At 46.2% G+C, this 23,863-nt stretch overlaps 1 protein-coding gene across 1 annotated transcript in view; it reads left to right on the top strand.

Moving 5' to 3' along the window:
- The window catches only part of DLL3 (delta like canonical Notch ligand 3), a 44,597-nt gene that overhangs the window by 15,877 nt on the left and 4,857 nt on the right, over positions 1-23,863 (top strand). The window contains exons 6-8 of the mRNA XM_063139771.1: positions 10,445-10,661; positions 16,293-16,941; positions 20,734-20,848. Of these exons, the coding sequence (XP_062995841.1) occupies positions 10,445-10,661; positions 16,293-16,941; positions 20,734-20,848 (981 nt within the window). The remainder of the gene's footprint in view (positions 1-10,444; positions 10,662-16,292; positions 16,942-20,733; positions 20,849-23,863) is intronic.

The following is a 23,863-nucleotide window of genomic DNA, read 5'->3' as shown; positions in this document are numbered from 1 at the left end:
CTGGGGAAGGCGTCCTCTCCTGCATAGTCGTAGGAACATCAAAAGCTATACGGAGCCAGACCATTGGTCCCTCTAACCCAGTATTGTCGACACTGGCTGGCAGCACCAGGATTTCAGGGTGGAGTCTTCCATCCCAACCTTCTGCATGTAAAGCAGGTGCTTTTAGGAGTATGCCTACACGAATGTTTGAATTTGAATTGGCATAACAGCCATGGCAGCTTCCTATAGAACTGTGGGGGGTTAAAGCTTGGTTGGAGGGTTTGGAGGAGGCTCAGCACCCTTGAAAAAGTTACTTATTTATTGCAGGATTAGGCCACTCAATAGCTGCAGCTCCCCAGGTTCCTTAGCTAAACTGGTTACAACCATTTGCAGTGTTTATTTATTTAATTTTATTTATTTATTACATTTTTATACCGCCCAATAGCCGAATCTCTCTGGGCGGTTCACAAAAATTAAAACCATGAAGAGCATCAAAACAACCAACAATCTAAAAACACAAATACAAAATACAATATAAAAAACTCAACCAGGATAAAACCACACAGCAGAAATTGATATAGGTTAAAATATGGAATTAAAACAGCAAAGTTTAAAATTTAAGTTAATAGGTGTTAAAATACTGAGAGAATACAAAGGTCTTCATCTGGCGATGAAAAGAGTACAGTGTAGGTGCCAGGCGGACCTCTCTGGGGAGCTCATTCCACAGCCGGGGTGCCACAGCAGAGAAGGCCCTGCCTCTAGTAGCCACCTGCCTCACTTCCTTTGGCAGGGGCTCACAGTGTTGATGGCGGTTTTATGAGCATTGCAGTCTTCTCTCCAAGATGTGTCTGACTCATAGCTCACCAAGGTCATTCTGCACCAAAAAAAGCTGACTTTTACAACCTGCATAAATTATGCAAATAGTGTGCACATTTTATATACTATTGTACACTATTGGCTCTGCTACTTGTGGGGGAGGGCAGAGGGTAGAACAGGGCACTGAAGATTTTTAAAATTTATTTAATTTATTATTGCACTTATATCACGCCTTTTTCCCTCCAAGGAACCCAAGGTGGCGTACATAACCCTCCTCTCCACTTTATCCTCACAACAACAACCTTGTGAGGTAGGCTGGGCTGAGAGTCTGTGACTGGCCCAAAGTCACCCAGTGGGTTTCCATGGCTGAGTGGGGACTAGAACCCGGATCTTCCGACACTTTAGCCGCTAGACCACACTGGCTCTAAGATCCACCTTCTGATCACTGAACGTCTTTTTCAGCAGCTCTCCTGTCATCTCAGATTCACTGTGTTTTCCCTGCATTTTTTTTCCATGTACGTCAGCTTGGTGTTTTTAAAAGTGAAAGCTGAGATTCTCAGGAAGCTTGTATTCTGCACTTGAAACCACACATTGTGCACGCAGCAAGCCCAGTCCAACATGCAGTCAAGAAAGAGTGGACTGATGTGCTTGCATGCATTAACAAATACCACAAAAGCCAGTAATGGGTACTTTGCATAGAGAAGTCGCAAGCATAGAGATGGCCAAATGTGAAATTCAGCCCCATGTGTGCATGCTGTGGATTAGGGCTGTGCTCCTCTTTGGTTCGTAGAAGCGATAGCGGAGCGGCCTGATTCGCCTCCGCCAAAGGCAGAGATGGATCGGGTCGGGGGAGCCGCGAATCGAGATGAAGCGGATCGAGACGAAGCAGATCGCGACGAAGCGGATCCTTCGCCTCGATCCTTTGCTCCGAAAAGAAAGTAAGTTTGAGGGGAAGGGAGCTTTCCTGGTGCCACCGCAGTCCGTGTGGCGATGGCAGCAGAGCCAGTTAAGGGGGAAGGGGGCCTTACCTGGCTCCGTTGCTGCAGTCCATGGGGCAGCAGATGGTGGAGCCAGGTAAGGGGGGAGGGGGACTTATTCGCCCGCCATTTTGTCCCCCCTTCCCCACTTACCTGCTGTCAAGTAAGTGGGGAAGGGGGGCAAAATGGCGGGCGAATCAAGATCCGATCCTTCGGATCTCACTCCAGGATCCGATCAGGGGAGGGTTGGATCTGCGCGAACCGGTTCGGGCCCAATCCGAAAGTTCTGGATTGGGCCATGAAGCAGTCCGGGGGGCTGGTGCACAGGCCTAGTAAAGATAGACCAGCTGTGATATAGCCACCTTGGGGTGCAGATCTGGGCTACCATTGAGGGCAACGCTGTAGGAAGCAAATGGATGGGCCAAAACCCTCTGGTGAGTTCTTCCTTGTACGCCATGCTGAACTGAACAGGGGCAGCCCAGTAGGGTGAGACTCTGATGCTTGAGGTGGGCATCTGTGCCCCTCCTAACCCTCTAACCCCAAGTCCATCCCGGCTCCCTAAACCCTTTATGAAGTTTCAGGTCATATTGAATTGGCCTGGCCGAGGCCTTTGGGCAAAAGCGTTTTGTGTTTGAGCTAGCAAAGATGCTCGTGGCTTAAGAACAGCCAATGACAACTTTGTTTAGGGAACAAGAATCAAGAAAGCCAAGTGGTTTGTACTGCGCCGAAATGAAACTGGCTTCTAACATAAGCAGACCGGGAGGTGAGGAGGTCTCGGGTGGGCTTCTATTTCCTGTGGCCTTTTTCAGTGTGAAAACCCATCCGTGGCAGCTCTCTGGCCGCTTATCCATTTTCTTCGTTGTCTGTAAATTTTGCTAGTGTTAATCCTAGCTGGCCTGCTCAGAAGGTCCTGATGGAGTCTGTGTGTCTAAGCACAGGGGATGAGTTTAGCACTGCTCTGGAGTAGCACATGTGGCTTCTGCCCCCAAGGTGCTAGGGAGGCCTGGATAACCGGAGGAGAACGTGCACGAATGCCATTTCGTGGACCTAGATTTAGTTTCTGTAGCTTGTGAGGAATGGAGAGTGAGGGTTCACGTTTGGCATGAAAGGCAGGTTTTGAAGAGGGACCTTAAGCAAGGGGGGAAAGCCCCATAAGACCTGTTCAGCAGCACAAACCAAACTAGACATGTGCCTTTACGTACGGGTGTTGAAAATGTCTCTGCAGAGGAGGCCCTTCTGGGGAATACCATCAGTGGGAGAAATGTGTGACATGACCTCTGAGAGGTTCAGCATGTCTGGAAGACTCTTGGTTGAGGAAGGCTGGTAAGCTCTGTGCTGCAGTGACAACTAGGAGGGGAAACTTCCTGACTGTTCGAGCAGTACGACAACAGAACCAGTGACCTAGGGAGGTTGTGGCCTCTCCCTTGAGGCGGCTGGACAGCTGTCTGTCAGGGATGCTTTAAGGGGAATTCCTGCATTAAGCAAGGGATTGACTCAATGGCCTTAGAGGCCCCTTCCAACTGTGATTCTATGAACAACCTTCAGACATCCCCCTGATAAGCTGCTCAGGAACCCCCAGGTTCCATGGGACACAAGGCAGTGATGCCCTAGCTATTCGCAAGATTAGTTTTTGTGTCCTAGAATCATAGAATAGCAGAGTTGGAAGGGGCCTACAAGGCCATCAAGTCCAACCCCCTGCTCAATGCAGGAATCCACCCTAAAGCATCCCTGACAGAGGGTTGTCCAGCTGCCTCTTGAAAGCCTACACAACTTGGCGTTCAAAATTCAAACGTTAAACGTTCGGGATTATTTCTGAAGTATCACACTCATGCGAAACTTTGATTCTCCCTTTTCTCTCCACCCTCCCTTTCTCTGTGCAGCTTGTGTGGCGTTCATAGGCTGCTTGCAGGCTGCTTAGTGCGCCCAGCAGAAGGCCTCGGCTGCTTCCTGCATTTTTAATTTAGCACTGAGGTGCTAAACGGGGGAGTGTGGGAACCCCAATGGGCCTTCCAGCTGCTATTGTCTTGCGAGCTGTAAAGAGCGTTGGGGCAGGTTCGGGGCGGGGGAAGGCTTCAAGGCAGGTGCCGTCAACAGCTGCTCTTTTGTTGGGGAGGAGTTGCGTGTGGCTGTGAGGGTCCCCATCGCCACCGCTTCCATCTCCCCCTCTGCGAGGCCTGCATGTTATGGCATCCAGCGTTTTTCAGATGCCTGCTAGTGCGTTACTCTAGATCTCTTCGTCTAGAGCAGCAACCTGGGGCGCTCCAGATGCAGTCCAACACATCTGGAGTGCCCCAGGTTGAGGAAGGCTGGTCTAGAGTAAAAAGGGGTGTTGATCGAACGCTTAAACCCTTAAGTTGTATCTGGGGATGGGGGCAAATGTTTTGGCATGCGCTTTTAGACCAGCCTTAAAAGCCCACAGGTATTAGCCCACGGAGCAGTTTGCTAGCCCTCCTGCCCGCCAACATATACCCATGAGAGTTGCTGTCTGTGAAATCTTAAAAATCGCTGCAATGTATGAGTTGCCAATCTCTTCCCACTGAAGATAAGGGTGGTTTGTTTTAGCGAAGGATGCCACCTACTGGGAGACCTCGAACCGTTGACACCAATTTTGCCTGCGGTCCAATTCCAAGTGGCTTCTCCTGTTGAGCATTTTACAGGCAGCCCCTTGCTACAGATGTTGCTCGCAGACCCATGTGCCTGGGCCTGTGCGCCCCGTGGGCCTTTGAGCTTCCGTTTCCCAAACAATAGTTACAGAGATTCCTCACTCGGTATGGCAAGACACTGTGGAAATGAAGGAGTTTGTGGGGTACTTCAGAATCAGTTTGTGATATGGCACTGAGTCCATTCAAAGATGTCTCTCCACCTCCCGCCCAAGCGTAATGGCAATACTTAGCACTTTAGAGTGTTAAAAGCATTTAATACGCATGATCTTGAAATCCTCGCCACAGCCCAGTAATGTATCTTGGTGGTGGTATTATTTATTTATTGCATTTATATCCTGCCGTGCTTCCTCCAAGGAACCCAAGGCGGTTTACATAATCCTCCTCTCCATGTTATCCTCACAACAACAACCCTGTGAGGTAGCTTGGACTGAGAGTCTGTGACTGGCCCAAAGTCACCCAGTGGGTTTCCATGGTGGAGTGGGGACTAGAACCCGGATCTCCCGACTCCCAGTCTTAACACCTGAGCCACTACACCACACTGGCTCTCAACTATCCCTATATTGCGATTGAGGGAACTGAGGCTGAGAGGCTTAATTAAGGCTACCAGGTGAGTTTGCCAAGGATGAGGTGTGAATTGAGCACATCGTGATTTGTAGGCGCAACTGTGCTATGCCAGGTCCAGAGGATAAGGGTGTCCTGCGTGTTGGTCAGAATGCTGGATTTCTGGCACTGGCACCTCCGGCTGGTGTCCCCTGCTTTCGTTGGGGTAAAAGCGGAAGAAGGGAGGAGGCGTAAAAAGCTGCCGTTTCTGGATGCCTTTCTTCTACGCTGGTATTAAAGATAAAGGAGCCCGTCTGTTTGTCTATCTGGGAACTGGGGTGAGAAGCAGCAGCCATGTAACACACTTTGGAAGAGGTCTTTTACGGGTCCAGGGACATGATTTTTTTTCCTCTTTTTTTAATTGAGTATAAAGTTGCGTCGAGGTGGGGCTCGTTCTCCAATGTGGGCCACGAAGTGGTGACTTGAATGTCCATGTTGCTTCAAGCTAGGACCAGAATATGGGAGCAGCAGCAGCAGCATTGCTTAGTATAGACAGGTTCAAAGCAGTTGCTTTTTAGAGCAAAAAGGGATATCCAAGCGATGGCAACTGATGTTTCTGCCCTGGACACGTATCTCTCTGTAGTCTGCCCCTCCTAACGTGGTACTTTTCTCCCTCGTAGAATCATAGAATAGTAGAGTTGGAAGGGGCCTATAAGGCCATCAAGTCCAACCCCCTGCTCAATGCAGGAATCCACCCTAAAGCATGCTTATAGAATCATAGAGCTGTCTTCTAGAGTTGGAGCTTAGCTGAGGAGAAAAGTGCCAGGGGAGTTGTGCTGAGAAGCCAAGAAACAGGCAAGAAAGGGCTCAACACCCCCTGTTCGCATACTCCTTTTGCTCTAAAAAATATACGTCCCTCTCAGATGCAGGCTAATATTCTTTTAGAGCAGCCTTCCTCAACCTGGGGTGCTCCAGATGTGTTGGACTACAACTCCCAGAATGCCCCAGCCAGCTGGCTGAGGCATTCTGGGAGTTGTAGTCCAACACATCTGGAGCGCCCCAGGTTGAGGAAGGCTGTCTTCGAGAAACATTAATTTGTCCTTTTTAGTGGAGCCAGGATATCTTTCATGATGAATAAAGTGTTTGGTTATCAGGTGATACATACGCATATATGATCCATCATATACAGCTTTCATAACATCATACAGAGTGAAATGTTTTAATTTTAATAATATATTTATTTCCCGCCTCTCCCTCTGGAACAGCACAGAATACAAAACACTATAAAATACATAAAACTGATTAAAACATATAAAAACTAATACATTATTAAAATAACAGCCAGACATCTTAAAATTTGACTTGGTAGGCCTTCCAGAAGAGATAAGTCTTTATTGCTTTTTTATATTCAGAAAGACTCTTTTGAGTTGGCGGATCTCCCCCGGCAGGCCATTTCACAGAATTTTACACCACACTATACCTTAGAGGAGTGACACTTGGCTAAATTCTGCTCCATGACTTGTGTCTGTAGCACCTAGATACTTCACATATCAGTCTGTCCATAGTTTGGAATCACAGGACTATCATCCAATAGTGTAAGAAGACACCAGGAGGGATAGTGAGGGGCAAATGAAAATCAGAGCTGAGCTGGGAGGGGGAGGAGAAGGGAAAAGTTCATGCGTGGAAGAAAAGGTAAGTCGGAAGAAGTGCTTAAAGTGGAATGATGACGCAATGGATGCAGAGGAATTGCCACAATAGAGAATGGACACTACAGGTAAGGGCGGAGATCGAAAGCGGCAGAATAAAAAGGAATTTGGTGAGACAAATGTGTGCAAGGCTGTAAATAGAAAAGCACATTTTGCAGCGATTTCAAAAAGGATGTGGAAAGAGGAGGAGAGGAAAGAAATGGCTGGAAGGATGGGTTCGAAGAAGAAATACTTCTGGATGAAGAATGGAAATGAGAAGCTAAAGAAATGAACAGTGCAAGAGTCCAGATAGGAAGTAACTGGACAGCCAGAATAAGCGCCGTTATCAGCTGAGACAGAAATTTAGATTGTGATGACTGAAGTAGCAAGTTTTATCAAAGGACTAAATTGGAAGTGAAAGCTTAAAAAAGTTAAAATTCTGCTCATTTTAAGTGCCTGGCCATAAAGACTGATGAGAAGATGGTCAGAATTCAGAGAAGTAGGTGAAGGAATTGGGCAGTTCCATTGTATTGAATTTAACAAAATGTTCAGGCATCCATGAAAGAATGCTATGGCAGGTCTCATTTGCCACATGCTAGAGGAAGGTGGGTGGAGCTGGAAGGCCAGAGGCCTTGTGCTTCTGATACAGGTCTCCTGCCTTAACTTGACCTACAACTACAGCATTCAAGACACAAAGATGAATTTGAAGTATGTGCAGGTTAAAAGCTAAATGTTTTTTTAAAAAATACTCCCAGGGCTTGCTGAGGCAGGAAAAACACACTTCCAGGCTGAGATGGTGCACGTTTACACAGAAGTAAGCCCCAGTAATGCCCTTGAGACATGCTTTTAACTAGATTGCATTTGCGCCCTTAGAAGCTCTAAACACTGCCGGATCCTTGGATATGACTTTATAAATGCAGCAGAGATTAGTTTGCTTAAAAAACGCCCCCCCCCCTGCACTTGTCTTTAGTGAGGACCCCTTAGCTTCCCCCCACCCCAGGAATTGGGATGGCTGTTCCACTGTACCCAATTCCCTGGTGATGTACATGAGATGCCCCAGCTGACGATGGCATCCTACACTCCACTGCTGCCTGTGCATGGTTAGAGCTCTGTTTTGCTTGTATAGCGCCTTCATGGTTGTCTGAACACTGAAGCCACCTGCTGCTTCTCCGCCAAAGGCCCTAGGCTTTGTCTCCAGGACTGCCTTGCTACAGCACAACCACCTGGCAGGGATGCTTTAGGGTGGATTCCTGCATTGAGCAGGGGGTTGGACTAGATGGCCTTATAGGCCCCTTCCAACGCTACTATTCTATGATTCTATGCTGGCTGAGGATGGGGAGTGCATGGATTCTCTCTTTGGTGCTTTCACCTCCATTTCCATAACCTCCCACAAAGATTTCCGTTCAGAGAAAGAGACGTGAATGTGACTTGGGCCCACACCAGTAAGGAGAAGAAGGACCTCTACGTAGTGTCTCTTGCTCTTCATATCGTCATGGTTTGTTCTAGTACTCCTGTGTGTGTATGTAGAGACACTCAGCCTTCCAATAGCTGATTTAATCTATACTTCGTGAAGAAAGCACACACTAGGCTCTTTTATCAACTTTTGAGGGAAATGGATTTGAAGGTTCTTCATGCAATGGCTTTCCTTTGTGGTGCAAGTGAGCAAAATATTTGGAAGGTTGCTAACTTCTTGATTCTGTTTTTGCATAACGTGTGCCAATGTGTTACCTGGCATGAAAGGGAGAGTTCAAACCTGGTTTAAAGTTGCTTTTCTAATCCCATTTTTGCGGCATAGCCCTTTGAGTTGAGCAAAGTTTTCAGCTCCCTGCCTCTTGTCCAGCCTCTATATTTGGGGAAACTTCTTCAGAAAAACAGCAAGCCACTCAAGCTCTCTAGAGATCATTTCTTTTATGGGAGCTGTCCTTTCTGACTCTCCTAGGAAGCTCGCGTGACATCCTTGTGGTTGTCTTGTCTTGTGGCTCTCTTTGAAACTCCCTCTTTCCAACTGTTCACACAACACCTTTTTGAAGCAAAGACTTGCTACAGTCCCAAGTTGGGGTGGGGGTGGGGGGTTTAGTCACAATCAGAAATATTTATAAATGTCACTTTACATAATGTGTGGTATCTCCAGTTAATGATTTCCAGGGCTTGCTTTGAATGCCAGGACACTGTAACATGGAAAGTGCAAGAGTGTTTCTGGGCATGTGCAGAATGCCTCTCCTTTGCTGCTGAATGTAATTGCAGCCAGCATCTCCCCCTAACCCTAATACATTAAAAAAAAATACTAGGGCGGCTTCTAAGGCAGAGCCTTCATCTGCTAGGCTTAAGCCCCCCTTCCCCCTCCAGAAATTCATCTCGGGGGTCTGCCCCTCTCTAGAAGTAATTCCTAGTATCTTTTGGAAGGTGCTAGAGAGCTGATGCTAATGGCTTAGGCTGCCTATTCTGACTGGCATAAAGCAGGGCCTTTATCCTCTAAAATAGCACAGTACAGATGGAAGGTGTATAGAACTTAAGAAGAAGGCTGGGGTGCAAAGTGTCTGTGAATTCTTGCCTGCATGGAAGGAATCCATGAGTTCTACAGAGGATCCAGAGCTTTGGAGGCTGCTTTTCTCCAGGCAATGCTGGTGTCTGAGCTCTTCGAAGGAAGCATGTTGCTCTATGAAATCCAGACCCAAACATGCCAAGAAAAATAGTTTATAGTGGGAAGTCAACACCCTTGCTTCTGTAGGCTCTATTTTAGGTTGATTTTTGAAACTCATGGGTTGACTGGCTTGCATTTTAAAGAGGTATGTGATTGGGTAGCTAGGACTACCTGTATTGTGGTAGCCCTGTGACCCTGGCCACCCTCTCTGCACCCAGGGATGGCCAAAGTGGACCTCTTTGGGCGATAGGGCTGCAATATGATGTCTGAGCAATAGACCCGGCTACATACAAAGGGGATCCATAGTGTGCTTTTCTTTGGGTGTGGATCATCTAGAGACCTCTGAGGTTGAGGTTTTTGAAGTCAAAAGCATTGGCAGTTAAGCACTGCAAGAGTTGAACTACTTCGATCTCACAAGAGCTCAACTCTTCTGCAAGTTAAGGTCTGTGATGAAAGATGACAGAGGTCAGTTACAAGACTAGGAGGTTTCCTTGAGATTACTTCAGCAAAAGCATTGCCAATTTGAAGGTAAGGTTTTGAAGAGCGGAGCTGCTGGACCAAGCCAAAGAAAGTTTCCGGTGGATTAGCTTGAAGCTTGATTAAGAATGTGACTGCAATACAAACTATTTAAAGTATCTGACAGTGACCGGTGGTGGTTGTTTTAAAAAAAGGAACAACAATGAGAAAAGCATTTGAAACATAGTCCTTCAACTGTGTGTTTAGAACAGAAGTAGATTAAAAGATGAAACACAGTAGGATTCAGTCCCCTACTCATCAGTGGAGACATCTCTGCAAACCCCAATGAAATGCATTTATTTTTATATTTTTATCTTGCTTTTTGGACAAATATTGTCTCCCAAAGCAATACGCATTGAATAAGCTTTGCCCTCAGGCTTACAAACTAAGACAAGATGCAAAAAGGGAGTGGAGGGGAAAGTGAAGGAAAGCATCAGTTTGACAATGCCAAAACAAACTGGTGAGTTGCAGACAGACATTTATATCTGCTCGGGGCCCAGGCTAATCTTGCCTTGCTGGTGATCTTATAAAGGAGACCACCTGTGTCTCCATCACTTCTGTCCAAGACAAAACCCTCCTAATCAGTTGGGTGTTGGTCCTTTCCCCCCCTCCCCTTTTTCTTTGCAGGACTTGGAGAATGACTACAAATGCACCTGTCCTCAAGGTTTTTACGGCAAGAACTGTGAAGTCAGTGCCATGACCTGTGCTGACGGGCCTTGTTTCAATGGTGGGACGTGCGCTGAAAAACGCATGGGCGGGTACACTTGCCACTGCCCAACGAGCTACCATGGTTCCAATTGTGAGAAAAAGATTGACCGGTGCAGTAACAACCCCTGTTTGAACAGTAAGTGTTCCTTTCCCCCTCTCGGATCTTTCATTTCCCTAATGGGGGAGGCTAATCTGAGTTTTCAGTATCGCAATGGAGTATTTTGTTTTTTACACATACAAATAAGACATAAACTACCACCTTATTAGCACATGCACAGACATCCATGGCACGGTGGTTTTAGAAAGAATGTTGAGTCTAGGTCTCATGACAAAATTAGGTTCTCATCGTTCTTCCGAGAGGGATAAAGTAGTTATTATTATTATTATTATTTATTTATTTATATAGCACCATCAATGTACATGGTGCTGTACAGAGTAAAACAGTAAATAGCAAGACTCTGCCGCATAGGCTTACAATCTAATAAAATCATAGTAAAACAATAAGGAGGGGAAGAGAATGCAAACAGGCACAGGGTAGGGTAAGCAGGCACAGGGTAGGGTAAAACTAACAGTATAAAGTCTGAACAACATCAAGTTTTAAAAGCTATAGGAAAAAGAAAAGTTTTTAGTTGAGCTTTAAAAGCTGCGATTGAAGTTGTAGTTCTCAAATGTTCTGGAAGAGCGTTCCAGGCGGCAGCAGAAGAAAATGGACGGAGCCGAGCAAGGGAAGTAGAGGCCCTTGGGCAGGCGAGAAACATGGCATCAGAGGAGCGAAGAGCACGAGCGGGGCAATAGTGTGAGATGAGAGAGGAGAGATAGGAAGGAGCTAGACCATGAAAAGCTTTGAAGGTTAACAGGAGAAGTTTATATTGGATTCTGAAGTGAATTGGAAGCCAATGAAGAGATTTCAGAAGCGGAGTAGTTGAATTATAAGAGCCCTGAGGCTGGATCAGACCAAGGGTCCGTCTAGTCCAGCATTCTGTTCACACAGGGGCCAACCAGCTGCCTATGGGAAACCCTCGAGGAAGGCATGAGTGTAATAGCACCCCCTTGCCCGTGTTCCCCAGGAAGTGGTACTGAGAGATATAGTGACTCTGATACTGGCGGTAGCACATAGCCATTATGAGTAATAGCTATATATAATAACCAGTCTATGTAGTCTAAACATACCTCTTATCTACCATCTCCTGTTCTCTGTTGTTGAAAGGGTTTACAGATTTGTTGCAGAAGACCTAGTGAGCTAGTTGGCAGATAAGACAGTATTTGTGCATTGATTGTTAAATGCAGGTCCCGTGGGGGGCGGGGGAGTGGAATATTTATTTTGTGAGAGCCTAATGCAGAGCTTAGGGGCTGAAAGGGTGTGTGCTGTTGGCTGAAATGGAGAGGAAGATGAGTGAGAGGAGGCCTCAGCATATGGGGAATCTGTGATTTGGGCACAGAGGGATATATGTTGTGTGGATAGTGTCAATATATACTTTAGTCACCAGGTGGGCACTGGATTCAGTTGTATTTATGTGCATCCCAGAGTTTCCTGTGCCTGTTCAGTTCTCGTTCAACAGAGGCAATAAAATGTTTGTCTAGTTTCCTGATTAGTGTGTCTTCTAAGCCAGGTGTGGACAGAAAGTAGATATCCAGATGTTTTAGTCTTCAACTCCCAACATACCTGACTATTGGGATTTGAAGTCAAAAATACCTGAAGATCTATCTTCTGCTCCTGCCCTAAGTCTTCCCTGACGTGCTGTCAGAAATTGGGGGTTCCTAAAAGAACAAAGAAAGTGCACAGTTTCCTGAGCTAGAAACCTTCAGCTTCAATCATCTAGCAGCAGGCCCTGAAAGGAAAGAAAGATGGGCCACAAAACTCCACGAGGAGGAACAAATAGTGAGGGTGAGTTCGCTTTTTATGACAGCCGTGTTTATAAATCCTTCACCTTTGCTGAAGAAGACCACAAGCACAATTATGAGACTGCAGGTGGACAGCCAGTTGTCAGGGATGCTTTAAGGTGGATTCCTGCATGGAGCAGGGGGTTGAACTTGATGGCCTTAGAGCAGCCTTCCTCAACCTGGGGCACTCCAGATGTGTTGGACTGCATCTCCCAGAATGCCCCAGCCTGGGGCATTCTGGGAGTTGTAGTCCAACACATCTGGAGCGCCCCAGGTTGAGGAAGGCTGCCTTAGAGGCTCCTTCCAACTATGATTCTATGCTTTGGTCAAGGTTTGGCCCATTTCATTCCCAAGAACAATGCAGGTTATGAGAGGGCCTGCATCTACCAAAGAGCTCTGAAGCCTGGAAAAAACTGCCAATTTATTTCTTTTCTTATTTTGTATCCCCTCCTTTCTACCAAAAAGTGGCACTTAACACAGCTGCTAGGACCTTATGTGAACAAGCTGAACAGTATGAATCAGTCGATAAAAAGAAGAAACACCAGAAAAAGAGAGAGAGAGAGAGGCTTGAAATTTTCAACAAAGGCTTTTCTGAAAGAATGCAACGAATAGAGAGCTTGACCATTCGTAAGGCGTGGAGATGTCAAGGCGATCTGAATTGATCCAAAACCAGATCAGGAAACAAAAGGCATCTTGGGAGTAACTGGGAGGAGGTCAGCCTCTGCTCTACAAAACGTTAGAAGCAGCTGAAGCAAATCGCCCCTCGTGTCGCTGCAAAAGCAGCACAAAAGAAGCCAGGAAAAAAAACTCCGGCCATTTGCAAAGCACACTGAAGGGGGGGGGGGAAGCCCAATTTTTAAGACAGGATGCACAAGATGAGGAAAAGGTTTTGCTTTTTCATTTTGCGGGGCTTTGCCCAACGAGAAGAGCACAGTGCAAGAAGTGTTCAAAAGCAAGGCGTTTTACTATCCAGTGTCATTCCCAGATGGTGCAAGAAGTGACCACAGCAATGGACAGCAATTTTTTCTTAGGCTTCATATTTTGTAAAGACACCGATAGTGCTGGAGGATGAACTTTGTTTGTCAGGCAACCATTCATTTCAAAATAGATGCAGGAACGGATGTCACGGTTGTGCCAGAGGACACCTACCTATTTTCCAGCAGTCCCCAGGCCATGCCAGACAGCTGTATTCTACGCGGCCTTGGATAGGTTGCCACACAAGCAAGCTACAAAGAGAAACAGGTTTTCTTCATATCATAGGATACAAGGTCATAATCAGAATGGTTTCCTCTGCTGCGGAGTAGCTGGCAGAACGGGATTCCTGTAAACAGTGGGAGAAATAGAAGAAATATTTGGAAATGTTGTTATTATTTATTTATTTATTTATTTATTTATATAGCACCAACAATGAACTTGGTGCTGTACAAAATATACAAATAAAACAGCGACACCCTGCCTAGAGGGTTACAATCTAAAATCACATTAAAACATATGAAGGGGGGGAAGGGGTTCACAAAGCAGAAACAAGAGAATAATCATAGTAATAAGAACAGTAAATCAAGCTAAAATACCAAAAGCTATTGAAAACAAATGAGTTTTCAAACACGTTTTAAAATCTACAATGGAACTCGTGGTACGTAGTTGCTCTGGAAGAGCATTCCAAGCAAACGGGGCAGCCAGAGAGAACGGGCGAAGCCGGGCAAGAGCGGTAGAGACTCTTGGGCAGGAGAGCAACATGACATTTGAAGAACGGAAGGTATGAGGGGGGTGGTAGAGTGGAATGAGAGAGGAAAGATAAGAAGGTGCAAGGCCATGGCACGCTTTGAATGTCAGCAAAAGAAGCGTATACTGAATTCTATATGGGATTGGAAGCCAATGAAGAGATTTCAACAAAGGAGAAACATGGTCAAAACGACGAGCCAAGAAAATAATCTTGGCTGCAGAATGGTGAAGAGAGGCCAAAGAGGAGAGATGAGCAGAAGGAAGACCAGTCAAAAGAAGATTACAAAAGTCCAAACGGGAGATAACCAATGCATGGACAAGGGTCTTAGCAGACGATTCAGATAAGAATGGATGGATCCTAGCAATGTTATATAGCAGCCTTCCTCAACCTGGGGCGCTCCAGATGTGTTGGACTACAACTCCCAGAATGCCCCAGCCAGCTGGCTGGGGCATTCTGGGAGATGCAGTCCAACACATCTGGAGCGCCCCAGGTTGAGGAAGGCTGGTTTGGAGGGTAGATTTGTTTAGCTGTGTGATTTCTTGTCAGGAGTTGTGTGAGGAGTGAGTGAAAATAAGATCCTAGGGACTAAGGGTTGTTATTATTGTAATTGTTATTACTAGAATTCTTAAGAATTGGCAGGATTTGAATAGAATTTGAAGGAACTAAGAACAGTCAAAGAACAGAGCATAAGGAAGACCAGTCAAAAGAAGATTACAAAAGTCCAAACGGGAGATAACCAATGCATGGACAAGGGTCTTAGCAGAAGATAAGGACGGACGGATCTTAGCAATGTTATATAGGAAAAAACGGCAGGACTTGGCTACAGCCTTGATATGTGAGGAGAAAGAAAGTGAAGAATCAAAAATGAAGCCAAGACTACGAGCTTCTTCCACCGGATAAAGTGTGACATTATTAACAGTAACAATGAATGAAGAGCGAGGGGACGGTTTGGGAGGGAAGACAAGCAAAACTGTTTTGCCATGTTTAGTTTTAAGCGACGCTGAAGCATCCAGGCTGAGATGTCAGACAAACAGGCTGAGATCCTAGCCTGAACATCTACCAAAAGGTGATCTAGTGGACATTGTCTAAAGCCTTGATGCCAGATCATACAGCTTAGAAATACCCTGCAGAATCCCCGTTCTCTTCTCAAAGTAGAGCTGGAAAGGATGAAAGATCCTGACATAATTAAGGAAGTAACCCAGCCTTCCTTGTGGTGTGTTCCAGTGGGCCTATTCATCAAGAAAAAACAGGAAAATATACATCTGTGTAGATCTTTAAAAACTTAATGAAGCTGTACTCGGAGAAAAAGATGTACTTCCGACATTAGAGAACCTTCTCAAGAAAGTGTTTTCCCAAACTGGCAATGCCTCAAGCATTTTCTGGCACATACATTTGACAAGCCAGAGCACCAAACTGAATACACGTTATCTGAGTTTTGGGAGGTTCTATTTTCAGCCTCTCCCATTTGGGCCGATGGCAGCTTTTCACTGACGCATCTTCACGCCCTAGACTGACCGAGTCTATCTAGGCTGGCCGTTAGCACCTCCTGGGCAACCGGGACATATTTGGGGGCTCGCTGTCTTACTTGAACATGAGATCTTCCTGACCTCTGCTGTGTTCCTAGACCATTGGTTGTTCTTCCATCCTGACTTGATTCTTGACTCTGCCTTTGTGTTTATCTTTTGGTTTTGACTTACACTTTGGACCTCACTATTGTCCCATGGTTCCTGGTCCTTGGCTTTTGGCTCGCTTTGGACTGCTGCTCATGGCCCAGCCCTGATAGCACCCCTGCTAAACAAGGAGAAATACATTTTTTCACAAAGGTAAAATAGAGCTCTTGGGATAAGTAATCCTGCAACGTGGGTCAGAGCCGAGCCCAAAGAAGGTAAGTTAGAGCTGAAAGCATCGCCTAACGCTACAGAGCTGAGATGCTTTATGGGAACACCTCAGTCTCTGATGTATTCTGCTTTAATTGTAACTTACTCCAGACCTTTGGCATGGCATAGAAACGCAGCAGCATCCGTTTTCCAATTTACAAAAGCTTCCTGCCTGGTTGCTCTGCTGACTTGGCACAGACGATCAGGACTAAACAGAGGAATGGCTTAAAACCAGACTGGTCATCTGCTGACAAACCTCTGTGCGTCTCTCTCCTTTCCTTTCCAGGTGGCCACTGTCTGGATCTGGGCCGTAGCATGATCTGCAAATGTCGCCCTGGTTTTGCCGGCTCTCGCTGCGAATTGAATATCGATGATTGCGCAGGCAACCCGTGTGCCAACGGGGGCACGTGCATCGACGGCCCCAACAGCTACACGTGTTCCTGTACCCTGGGCTACGGTGGCAAGGACTGCAGTGCCCGTATGGACGCCTGCGGCTCCAGCCCCTGCCTGAACAGCGGCACCTGCTACACACACTTCTCTGGCCACGTCTGCGAGTGTCCAGCCGGCTACATGGGCTCCAGCTGTGAGTTCAAAGTCCAGGTCCCCACCCCCGTTAGCAGCCAGCGGGTGGCCGAGGGCCCTTTCCCCGTCGCTCTGGCGGTTTCCTTTGCTCTGGGGCTCATGACGTTGCTGCTCGCGGCCTGCGCGGCCATGGCCGTGCTTCGGCATATGAGGCAGGGCCACAAGGCCGTCAAAAGCAGCGTCCGCAACGACCTGGCGACCATCAACAACTTCAAGGAGCGGGACAGCTTCCTCATTTCCCCGGGGCGCTTTAAGGTGTCCAACAAAGATGGCAGATTCCATGGCGACCAGTTCAATTGCAAGAGGAAGCTGTTGGATCAGAGTCGCGAATCTGTCTGCAAGAAGCTGGAGAAGTAAGTGGGCAGCTTCTGTCTCGTTTGGTACCTCTTCTCTGCTGGTATTTCGAAAACAGCGGAGAAGCTCGGCTGTGGGGAGGCAAATGTGGGCAAGTGGGAGAGGAGCCATGTCACGAGAGAGGAGCCATGTCACGAGAGAGGAGCCATGTCACGAGAAAGAAGTCCACCGCCCCTCCTCAGAGTTAGTTCCTCTGTCTGAGGAAGAGGCAACTGAGCGACATCCCAGTTATCTGCCGGATTGAGGTAGTGATGAGTTGAGACGTTCCATCACTATGGGCAGGCAGCTGGTTTCCTCTTGTGCAAATAAATAGATAAACACAGGTAGGTGAACCCAAGTGGCTAGGAAGATGGGGAGTGAAATGGCCTCTTTGCCATCACCAGAAATTCACACTCAAACCTCAGGCCCAAACTAAAAGAAGATATTTATCAAAGGAACATAAGAAGAGACGAAAAGGAACGGTAGAGTGTGTCCTTGAAAATAATAACTACATTTACTAAACTTTTAGAGGTAAAATACTCACGAGGGTCACTTGGACAGTTGCAATACGCACAACATCTTTGGGTGGTCAAAGTGGGAGGTGACTGGAGGAGCCAGGATGAAAAAGGAATAAAGAGCCATATTCCATTTTTAGGGGTGATAGACCATTAGGAGTAGCACACATTTATTTATTTATTTATTTATTTATTTATTTATTTATTGCATTTTTATGCCGCCCAATAGCCGAAGCTCCCTGGATGGTTCCCAAAAAGTTGGTCTTTGCTCCTTTTGGGGCTAGGAGGTAGACCAGAGAAAGCCCTTTTATCTCCCAGAGGTAAGACGGATAAGTTCACGTCTTACCTCTGGGGGACTCGATACACCTTCCTGTTTTGTGGATCTGAAAACCCCAGGAACTGTGTGTGGTATCGCATATGGGTTATGGATGCCAGCGTCCGGATCAAGGATGCAGACAGCAAAGGGGAAGTCTGTCGAAGAAATCTGTTTGCTGGGGCAGAGTTTATTTATTTATTTATTTATTTATTACATTTCTATACTGCCCAATAGCCAGAGCTCTCTGGGCGGTTCACATAAAAAATTCATCCAATTCTACATGGAAAATGTAGAATATAAAACCATATAGCACTGGTCCCAAGCCATTACAGAGTCCTCAATTCCTGTTATCATTCCTTGGACGACACCTTGTTGATCAGCATCAGTAGTCTGTGAAACAAGTGCACTAACGGCTGGAAATGTGGTGCTAGACATAGCTGCAACAGCTCCTGCTGCCCGCATCATCCAAGATTCTGAGCCAAAGCCATACCTAGCAAGCGGCAATATTTGAAATCCCAATCCCAGCAGGACAGTGGTTTTGTTTTCAATTGACCTCATAAGTAAACTCAAAACTATTGTCTGTGCAACAAGTTTTCCTAGGCTCCCTCCCCGCCAGACTTAGTTTCGGTTTCCGCTGTGGTGCCTGACTCAATATGCAGCAAGCTGGGTCCAATTAACCGATTTCCCAGGAATTTCTGCAATTTCTGCAAATTTCTGAGCAATTTGTGCAAATTTCTGAGCAATTTGTGCAAATTTCTGAGCAATTTGTGCAAATCACCGCCAAATTGGTCCCAGTTACTGCCGAATTTGTGTAATAAGTTGCAAATTTCTTACATCTTTTTGTTCTTACATCTTTTGCAGTGAACACAGGTGCAGAGAATTCATTCAGCTTTTCTCCAGCCTCCTCCTCCTCCTCCTCTAACTCCCTTGTCATGCAAAGGTTCAGCTGTCTCCCTAGCTGGTTTCCTGCTTGTGAATTTGTAAAAGGTGTTTTTATTGTGGGTCTTATCGCCATGAGCAGTTGGACCTGGGGGAAGGAGCCAATCAATCAAGTGCTTGAAGAAGGCTCTGGTAGCAAGACGCTGTGACTGGCAAGGCAAAGGTCTCCTTTGGGTAGCAGTTAGGGCACATTGACAGGAGCACAGCAGGGCAGGTGCTAATAGCACCTTGGACAGCGCCATGTAAGCTGGGATAGTTCCTCCTGAAGGAGCTGCTGTTCTCTGGAGGGACTTGCAGCAGGAGAACCATCAGTGGTCCAGTCAGCTCAGGTGTCAGAAGTTTCCCCTCCAGCTGGGTCCGACTGGAACCTTAAAGGCCCCTGCTCATTTCTGTAACTTCAAGCTTGTACATGGCTCAGGGACTGGAGAGATTTTGTGAGTCATTCTTGGAGGTCACGTTTGATGGGGCGACCACATCCTTGTGCCTGGGGGATACATCAGGGTTTCCTGAGGGTCCTCCCTGGAGTGAGGTGACCAATGTCTTCTGGGGCTCAGAGCTCTCTTTGGGGGGACGCTGATCCTCCAGACCCAGAGGTACGACAGTGATATGTTCCTCCGAATTCTTCTTTGCATTCCTTATTGTCTGCTTCCTCATTAACAGTTTTATTGGCCTGTCCAGCTATATTCCATAAGAGGAATGTTAAACAGGAATTACTCTCAATCTCAAACTGATAATTGATTAGTTCAGTTTCTTTCCAACTCACCACCCATATCAACGAAAATGCTACAATTTCTCTGAGTGACGGGGTTAATTGAAGGCGACTTCAGGAAGAGTAAAACTGATCCCAACTCAAAATGATCGTAATTGGAGCCTTTGTTGCTGTTCATGAGAAGTCAGTGCTTTTCAATTAACAAATGCAAAATCAAATTCCTTTTGAGAGGAGTTACATTTTTTAAAAAAATACATACATGAATTTGTATATATCCAGGGTAATGAATACACCTGAAATAGGGTGACCTTATGAAAAGGAAGACAGGGCTCCTGTATCTTTAACAGTTGCATAGAAGAAGGAATTTCAGCAGGTATCATTTGTATACATGGAGAACCTGGTGAAATTCCCTCTTCATGACAACAGTTAAAGCTGCAGGAGCTATACTAGAGTGACCAGATTTAAAAGAGGGCAGAGCTCCTGCAGCTTTAACTGGTGTGATGAAGAGAATTATTATTAGTCACAACAGCTGAACGCAACCTCTTACTGGTTGCAGGCCTTCCCACCTATGCCCTGATTGTGAGTTTCTTAGGCAGGGGTGGGCAGAAAGTAGATTTATTTATTTATTTATTTATTTATTTATATATTACATTTTTATACTGCCCAATAGCCGAAGCTCTCTGGCCAGTTCACAAATTACCTGTAAATTACCTGTAAATCTCAGGACAATTTGCAGATCAACAAGAATTTCTGGCTCCCAGTGATTTAACAACAGCAGCAACAAAAAGAGGTTCCCCCCCCTGCACACACACCCAAATTAGGCTGCTTTGTTGAAGGAAAGGTGGGAGGAATCCAGGTGTGGATCTCTGTGTGAGAAAGGGCCGTGAGCTCAGGATGGTAATGAAAAACCAAGGCATTGGATTAAGCATTTGCTGAGCAGCACCCTGGTCCTCGATTCTAACGTACAGAACCCACCCAGCCCTGCAGACCTCCATTTTGCATCTGCCTCCGGTTGGTGGTCCTTGAAGTTCTAGTACAAAACAAAGCAGAAGCCTGAGGTCTGCACAGCTGTGTCCTGGAGGCATCTTGGTCTGACTTAAACAAGGCAGTTTCTTATTTCGGATATCCTAGTTGGGAAACCCACCGTAACCAAGCTACGGTCCACTGCTGCCTTGCGCCAAGACCTTTTTGCGGTGATGGTTGTGTTGTGCAGACGTCTTCAACTCCCCGATGAGTAAGCACAGCCAGCTCTCTCGGGCGCAGATCTGGACAACAAACCTGACTCCTCCACTCATCTTAACACTTTCCTTCTTTCTTTCTTCCTCCGCTGTAGTAAAAGATCTGAGCCCCTCCGGTCCTCTGCTCCTGCTGGATATCCCAAAGAAGGAACCTACCACCCTATCTACACCATCCCAGACCAGATGGAGCAATGCATATATGCAACTGAGGTAACGAACATGAGCGTGGACTCTGGCAGCCCCTAGTTAGCTCGGGGGGCTAGTGTGGGCCCAGGGGTGACAGGAAGCACCGTGCAGCTTAAAAGCAGGCAGATGTAGTGGGTTTTGCATGGGCGCAGCAGCCTCTTCACCCACGTGGGCAGTAAGTAGTTGATGGGACGTACATCTACACCAGCGAGTAGAATGCTGGACTGGAGAGGGAGGCCATAGCTAGACATAACGCACAGGGGATCCTGGGATCAGAGAGGGAAGATCCCTGCATTTCCCCAGGATATGACCCTACACTTTAGGGCCGCTTTTTCCGCAGCCTCAGGCTGACCCCGAGACGGTGGAACGTGTAGGCGGGCGTCACGGTTTGTCCCAGCGCCTCGTGGTTACTCGTGAGGAGCTGGGACCTGCGCACGGAGCTCCTCAGGAGCTCTGCGCCCGTCGGGGGTGGGGTGGGGTGGAGCAGGATTTTTTTTAAAAAAAACACAACAACACTCACCTTTTGCGCACGAGCACTCGTGCACTCCTTCCTCTTTAAAACAAAACCAAAATGGCGGGCACGACGTCCTCTTACTTTGAGGGCATTGCGAACTGCGTGTAAACAGAAGGGGAAATCTCACGATAAAAATATTGTGAGATCTTCACCCCTCCGTCACGCTAAACCGGTAGGTCTAGCTGAGGCCTGAGATAGCTCAATCTTGCCACCCCCCCATTGCTCAGGCATCCAATAGGCTGCTCAGCTTCTTAAACATATCTGTGTCTCTTTAAAACAAAAACAAAACAATTTCATGCATATATGCATTCAATCTTTGCATTACATTTTTTTTTAAAAAAAGAAATCTCGTCTGGGAATTGGGGTGGAATAAGACTAGGTAATCGATGCCCGTCCCAGCTGTAACAAATTGCACCTGAGGAATCTGCTTTTTCTCAGTTCAACTGAGTTTGTACCTTCAAGCAAGTCTCAGTACTGGGTCCTAGCTAGGAGTTTAATCCACATACAGCTAGAAGAAGATTTCTTTTTTCACAGCTACAAAACCGCACGTAATCCTTCAAGCCCTGCAGAATGCAGTCAAATTTAAGGCTTTCTTTTCTTATGCTGAAAAATGTAAGGTCAGGAAAGAAGTATCTAATGTAGGGTGGCCATATGGAAAGGAGGACCGGGCTCCTGTATCTTTAACCATTCTTACCTGCCCAAGGGTCTCTACTTCTCTTGCTCGGCTTTGTCCATTTTCTATCACTGCCCCTTTTGCCTGGAATTCTCTTCCAGAGCATTTGCAGAACATGAGTTCAATTTCTGCTTTTAAATCTCAATTGAAAACTTTTCTTTTTTCTACAGCTGTTAGAACTTGACTTTGTTCTTTCTTTCACACTGTTCGTTTTATTGTCCCCTGTGCCTATCTGGTGCATTCTTTTCCCTTATTATTTTATTATGATTTTATTAGAATGTAATAAGGTGTTGCTGTTTTATTCTTTTACTATGTACAGCACCATGTACATTGATAATAATAATAATAATAATAATAATAATAATAATAATAATAATATTTTAAAAAGTTTCAGCAGGTGTCATTTGTATGCATGCAGCACCTGGTGAAATTCCCTCTTCTATACAACTGTTAAGGATACAGGGGTCCTGTCCTCCTTTCCATACGGTCACCCTAGGGAGACTAGGTACTAGGTTAATGTTTGATGCAGTATCGGTCATGCGCAAGGCCTGCCTTGTCCGTTCACTGTAAAATTCCAAAAGGCATTTTTGAGAGCTGACAGTGTAAATAACACTGGAGATCTGAATCTGACTAACAGTGCATAACATTGCAATCCTATGCAGGTCTACTCAGAAGTAAGTCCAATTGAGTTCAATAAGACTTACTCCCAGGTAAGGATGTGTAATAGCAATGTGTACCCGATTGGACCAAGCCCGTGAGTGTTGTTCCAACGTACAGCTTACTGTTTTCTAAGCGATGGTATATTGAACAACTCCTTTCCCCCAAACCTCTTCCACCCCTCCCCCCAAAACCTCCTAAATTTCAGCCTACTGGAAGTCACAGACTGAAATTATGACTCTCATCCTTTCTGCAAGGAGCTCAGAAGGGCAGTTTAGCCTCACCAGAACTCTGAGTTAGGAGGAGCAAGAGGGGGTATGTCTAGGCCAAAACTACCCACAGAGATATAGAGCTTCATCCCACATCCCTGCTTCCCTTGGATTCTCCCCGTAGCGCTAAGCTTTCGCGGTTGTTCTTTTTGCTACCGGGCGACAGCGATCCTTTGCATACCAGGAAGTGAGTTTAAGGGGGGAAATGTAAAAAAAATCATAAAAAATCAATGGGTGACCCAATCCGATTCGAATTTGGTATGCTTAAAGCTCTCCCTAATATCTATCACTGCGCCAATCTTGGTGTCTTTTCTTTAAATCTTACGCAGATGTAAGTATTCCTTTAAAATCCTGCTCCTGCGCCCCAGCGGCGGCTCAGAAGATACACTCAAAAAGTAGGGGCAAAATAGGGCGAATCTTTTGGCTTTATTGCACAATTAAGGCAGGATGCATGGGAATACTTCACAATCAAAGCAGATTATAAGGTGGAACACTTCGGAGTCCTTTGCATGCAATTCGCAGTGATTGCACAGTATAACGCTGGTGTGATAAAGCTCTTAGAAATGAATGAGGATTTTCTTTTCTCAGTTGATTCTAGCCAGTCCATGCTCTAACTGGTAAGCATCGTTAGCAAGGGTATTATAACTATGAGACTTGACTAGCAAAAATCTGGCTGTATGGCTAGCAAGAATAATGCATTGTATTATTCTCGATCCTCCCAGAGTGCAGGACACGGAATAACGGGCTCAAGTTAAAGGAAGCCAGATTCCAGCTGGACATCAGGAAAAACTTCCTAACTGTTAGAGCAGTACAACAATGGAATCAGTTACCTAGGGAGGTGGTGGGCTCTCCCACACTAGAGGCCTTCAAGAGGCAGCTGGACAATCATCTGTCAGGGATGCTTTAGGGCGGATTCCTGCATTGAG

This window comes from Elgaria multicarinata, chromosome 13 (genome assembly GCF_023053635.1).
Source record: "Elgaria multicarinata webbii isolate HBS135686 ecotype San Diego chromosome 13, rElgMul1.1.pri, whole genome shotgun sequence".
Taxonomy (NCBI): Eukaryota; Metazoa; Chordata; class Lepidosauria; order Squamata; family Anguidae; genus Elgaria; species Elgaria multicarinata.
The sequence above is the reverse complement of the archived record's forward strand: the minus strand, read 5'-3'. Positions and strand labels throughout refer to the sequence as shown.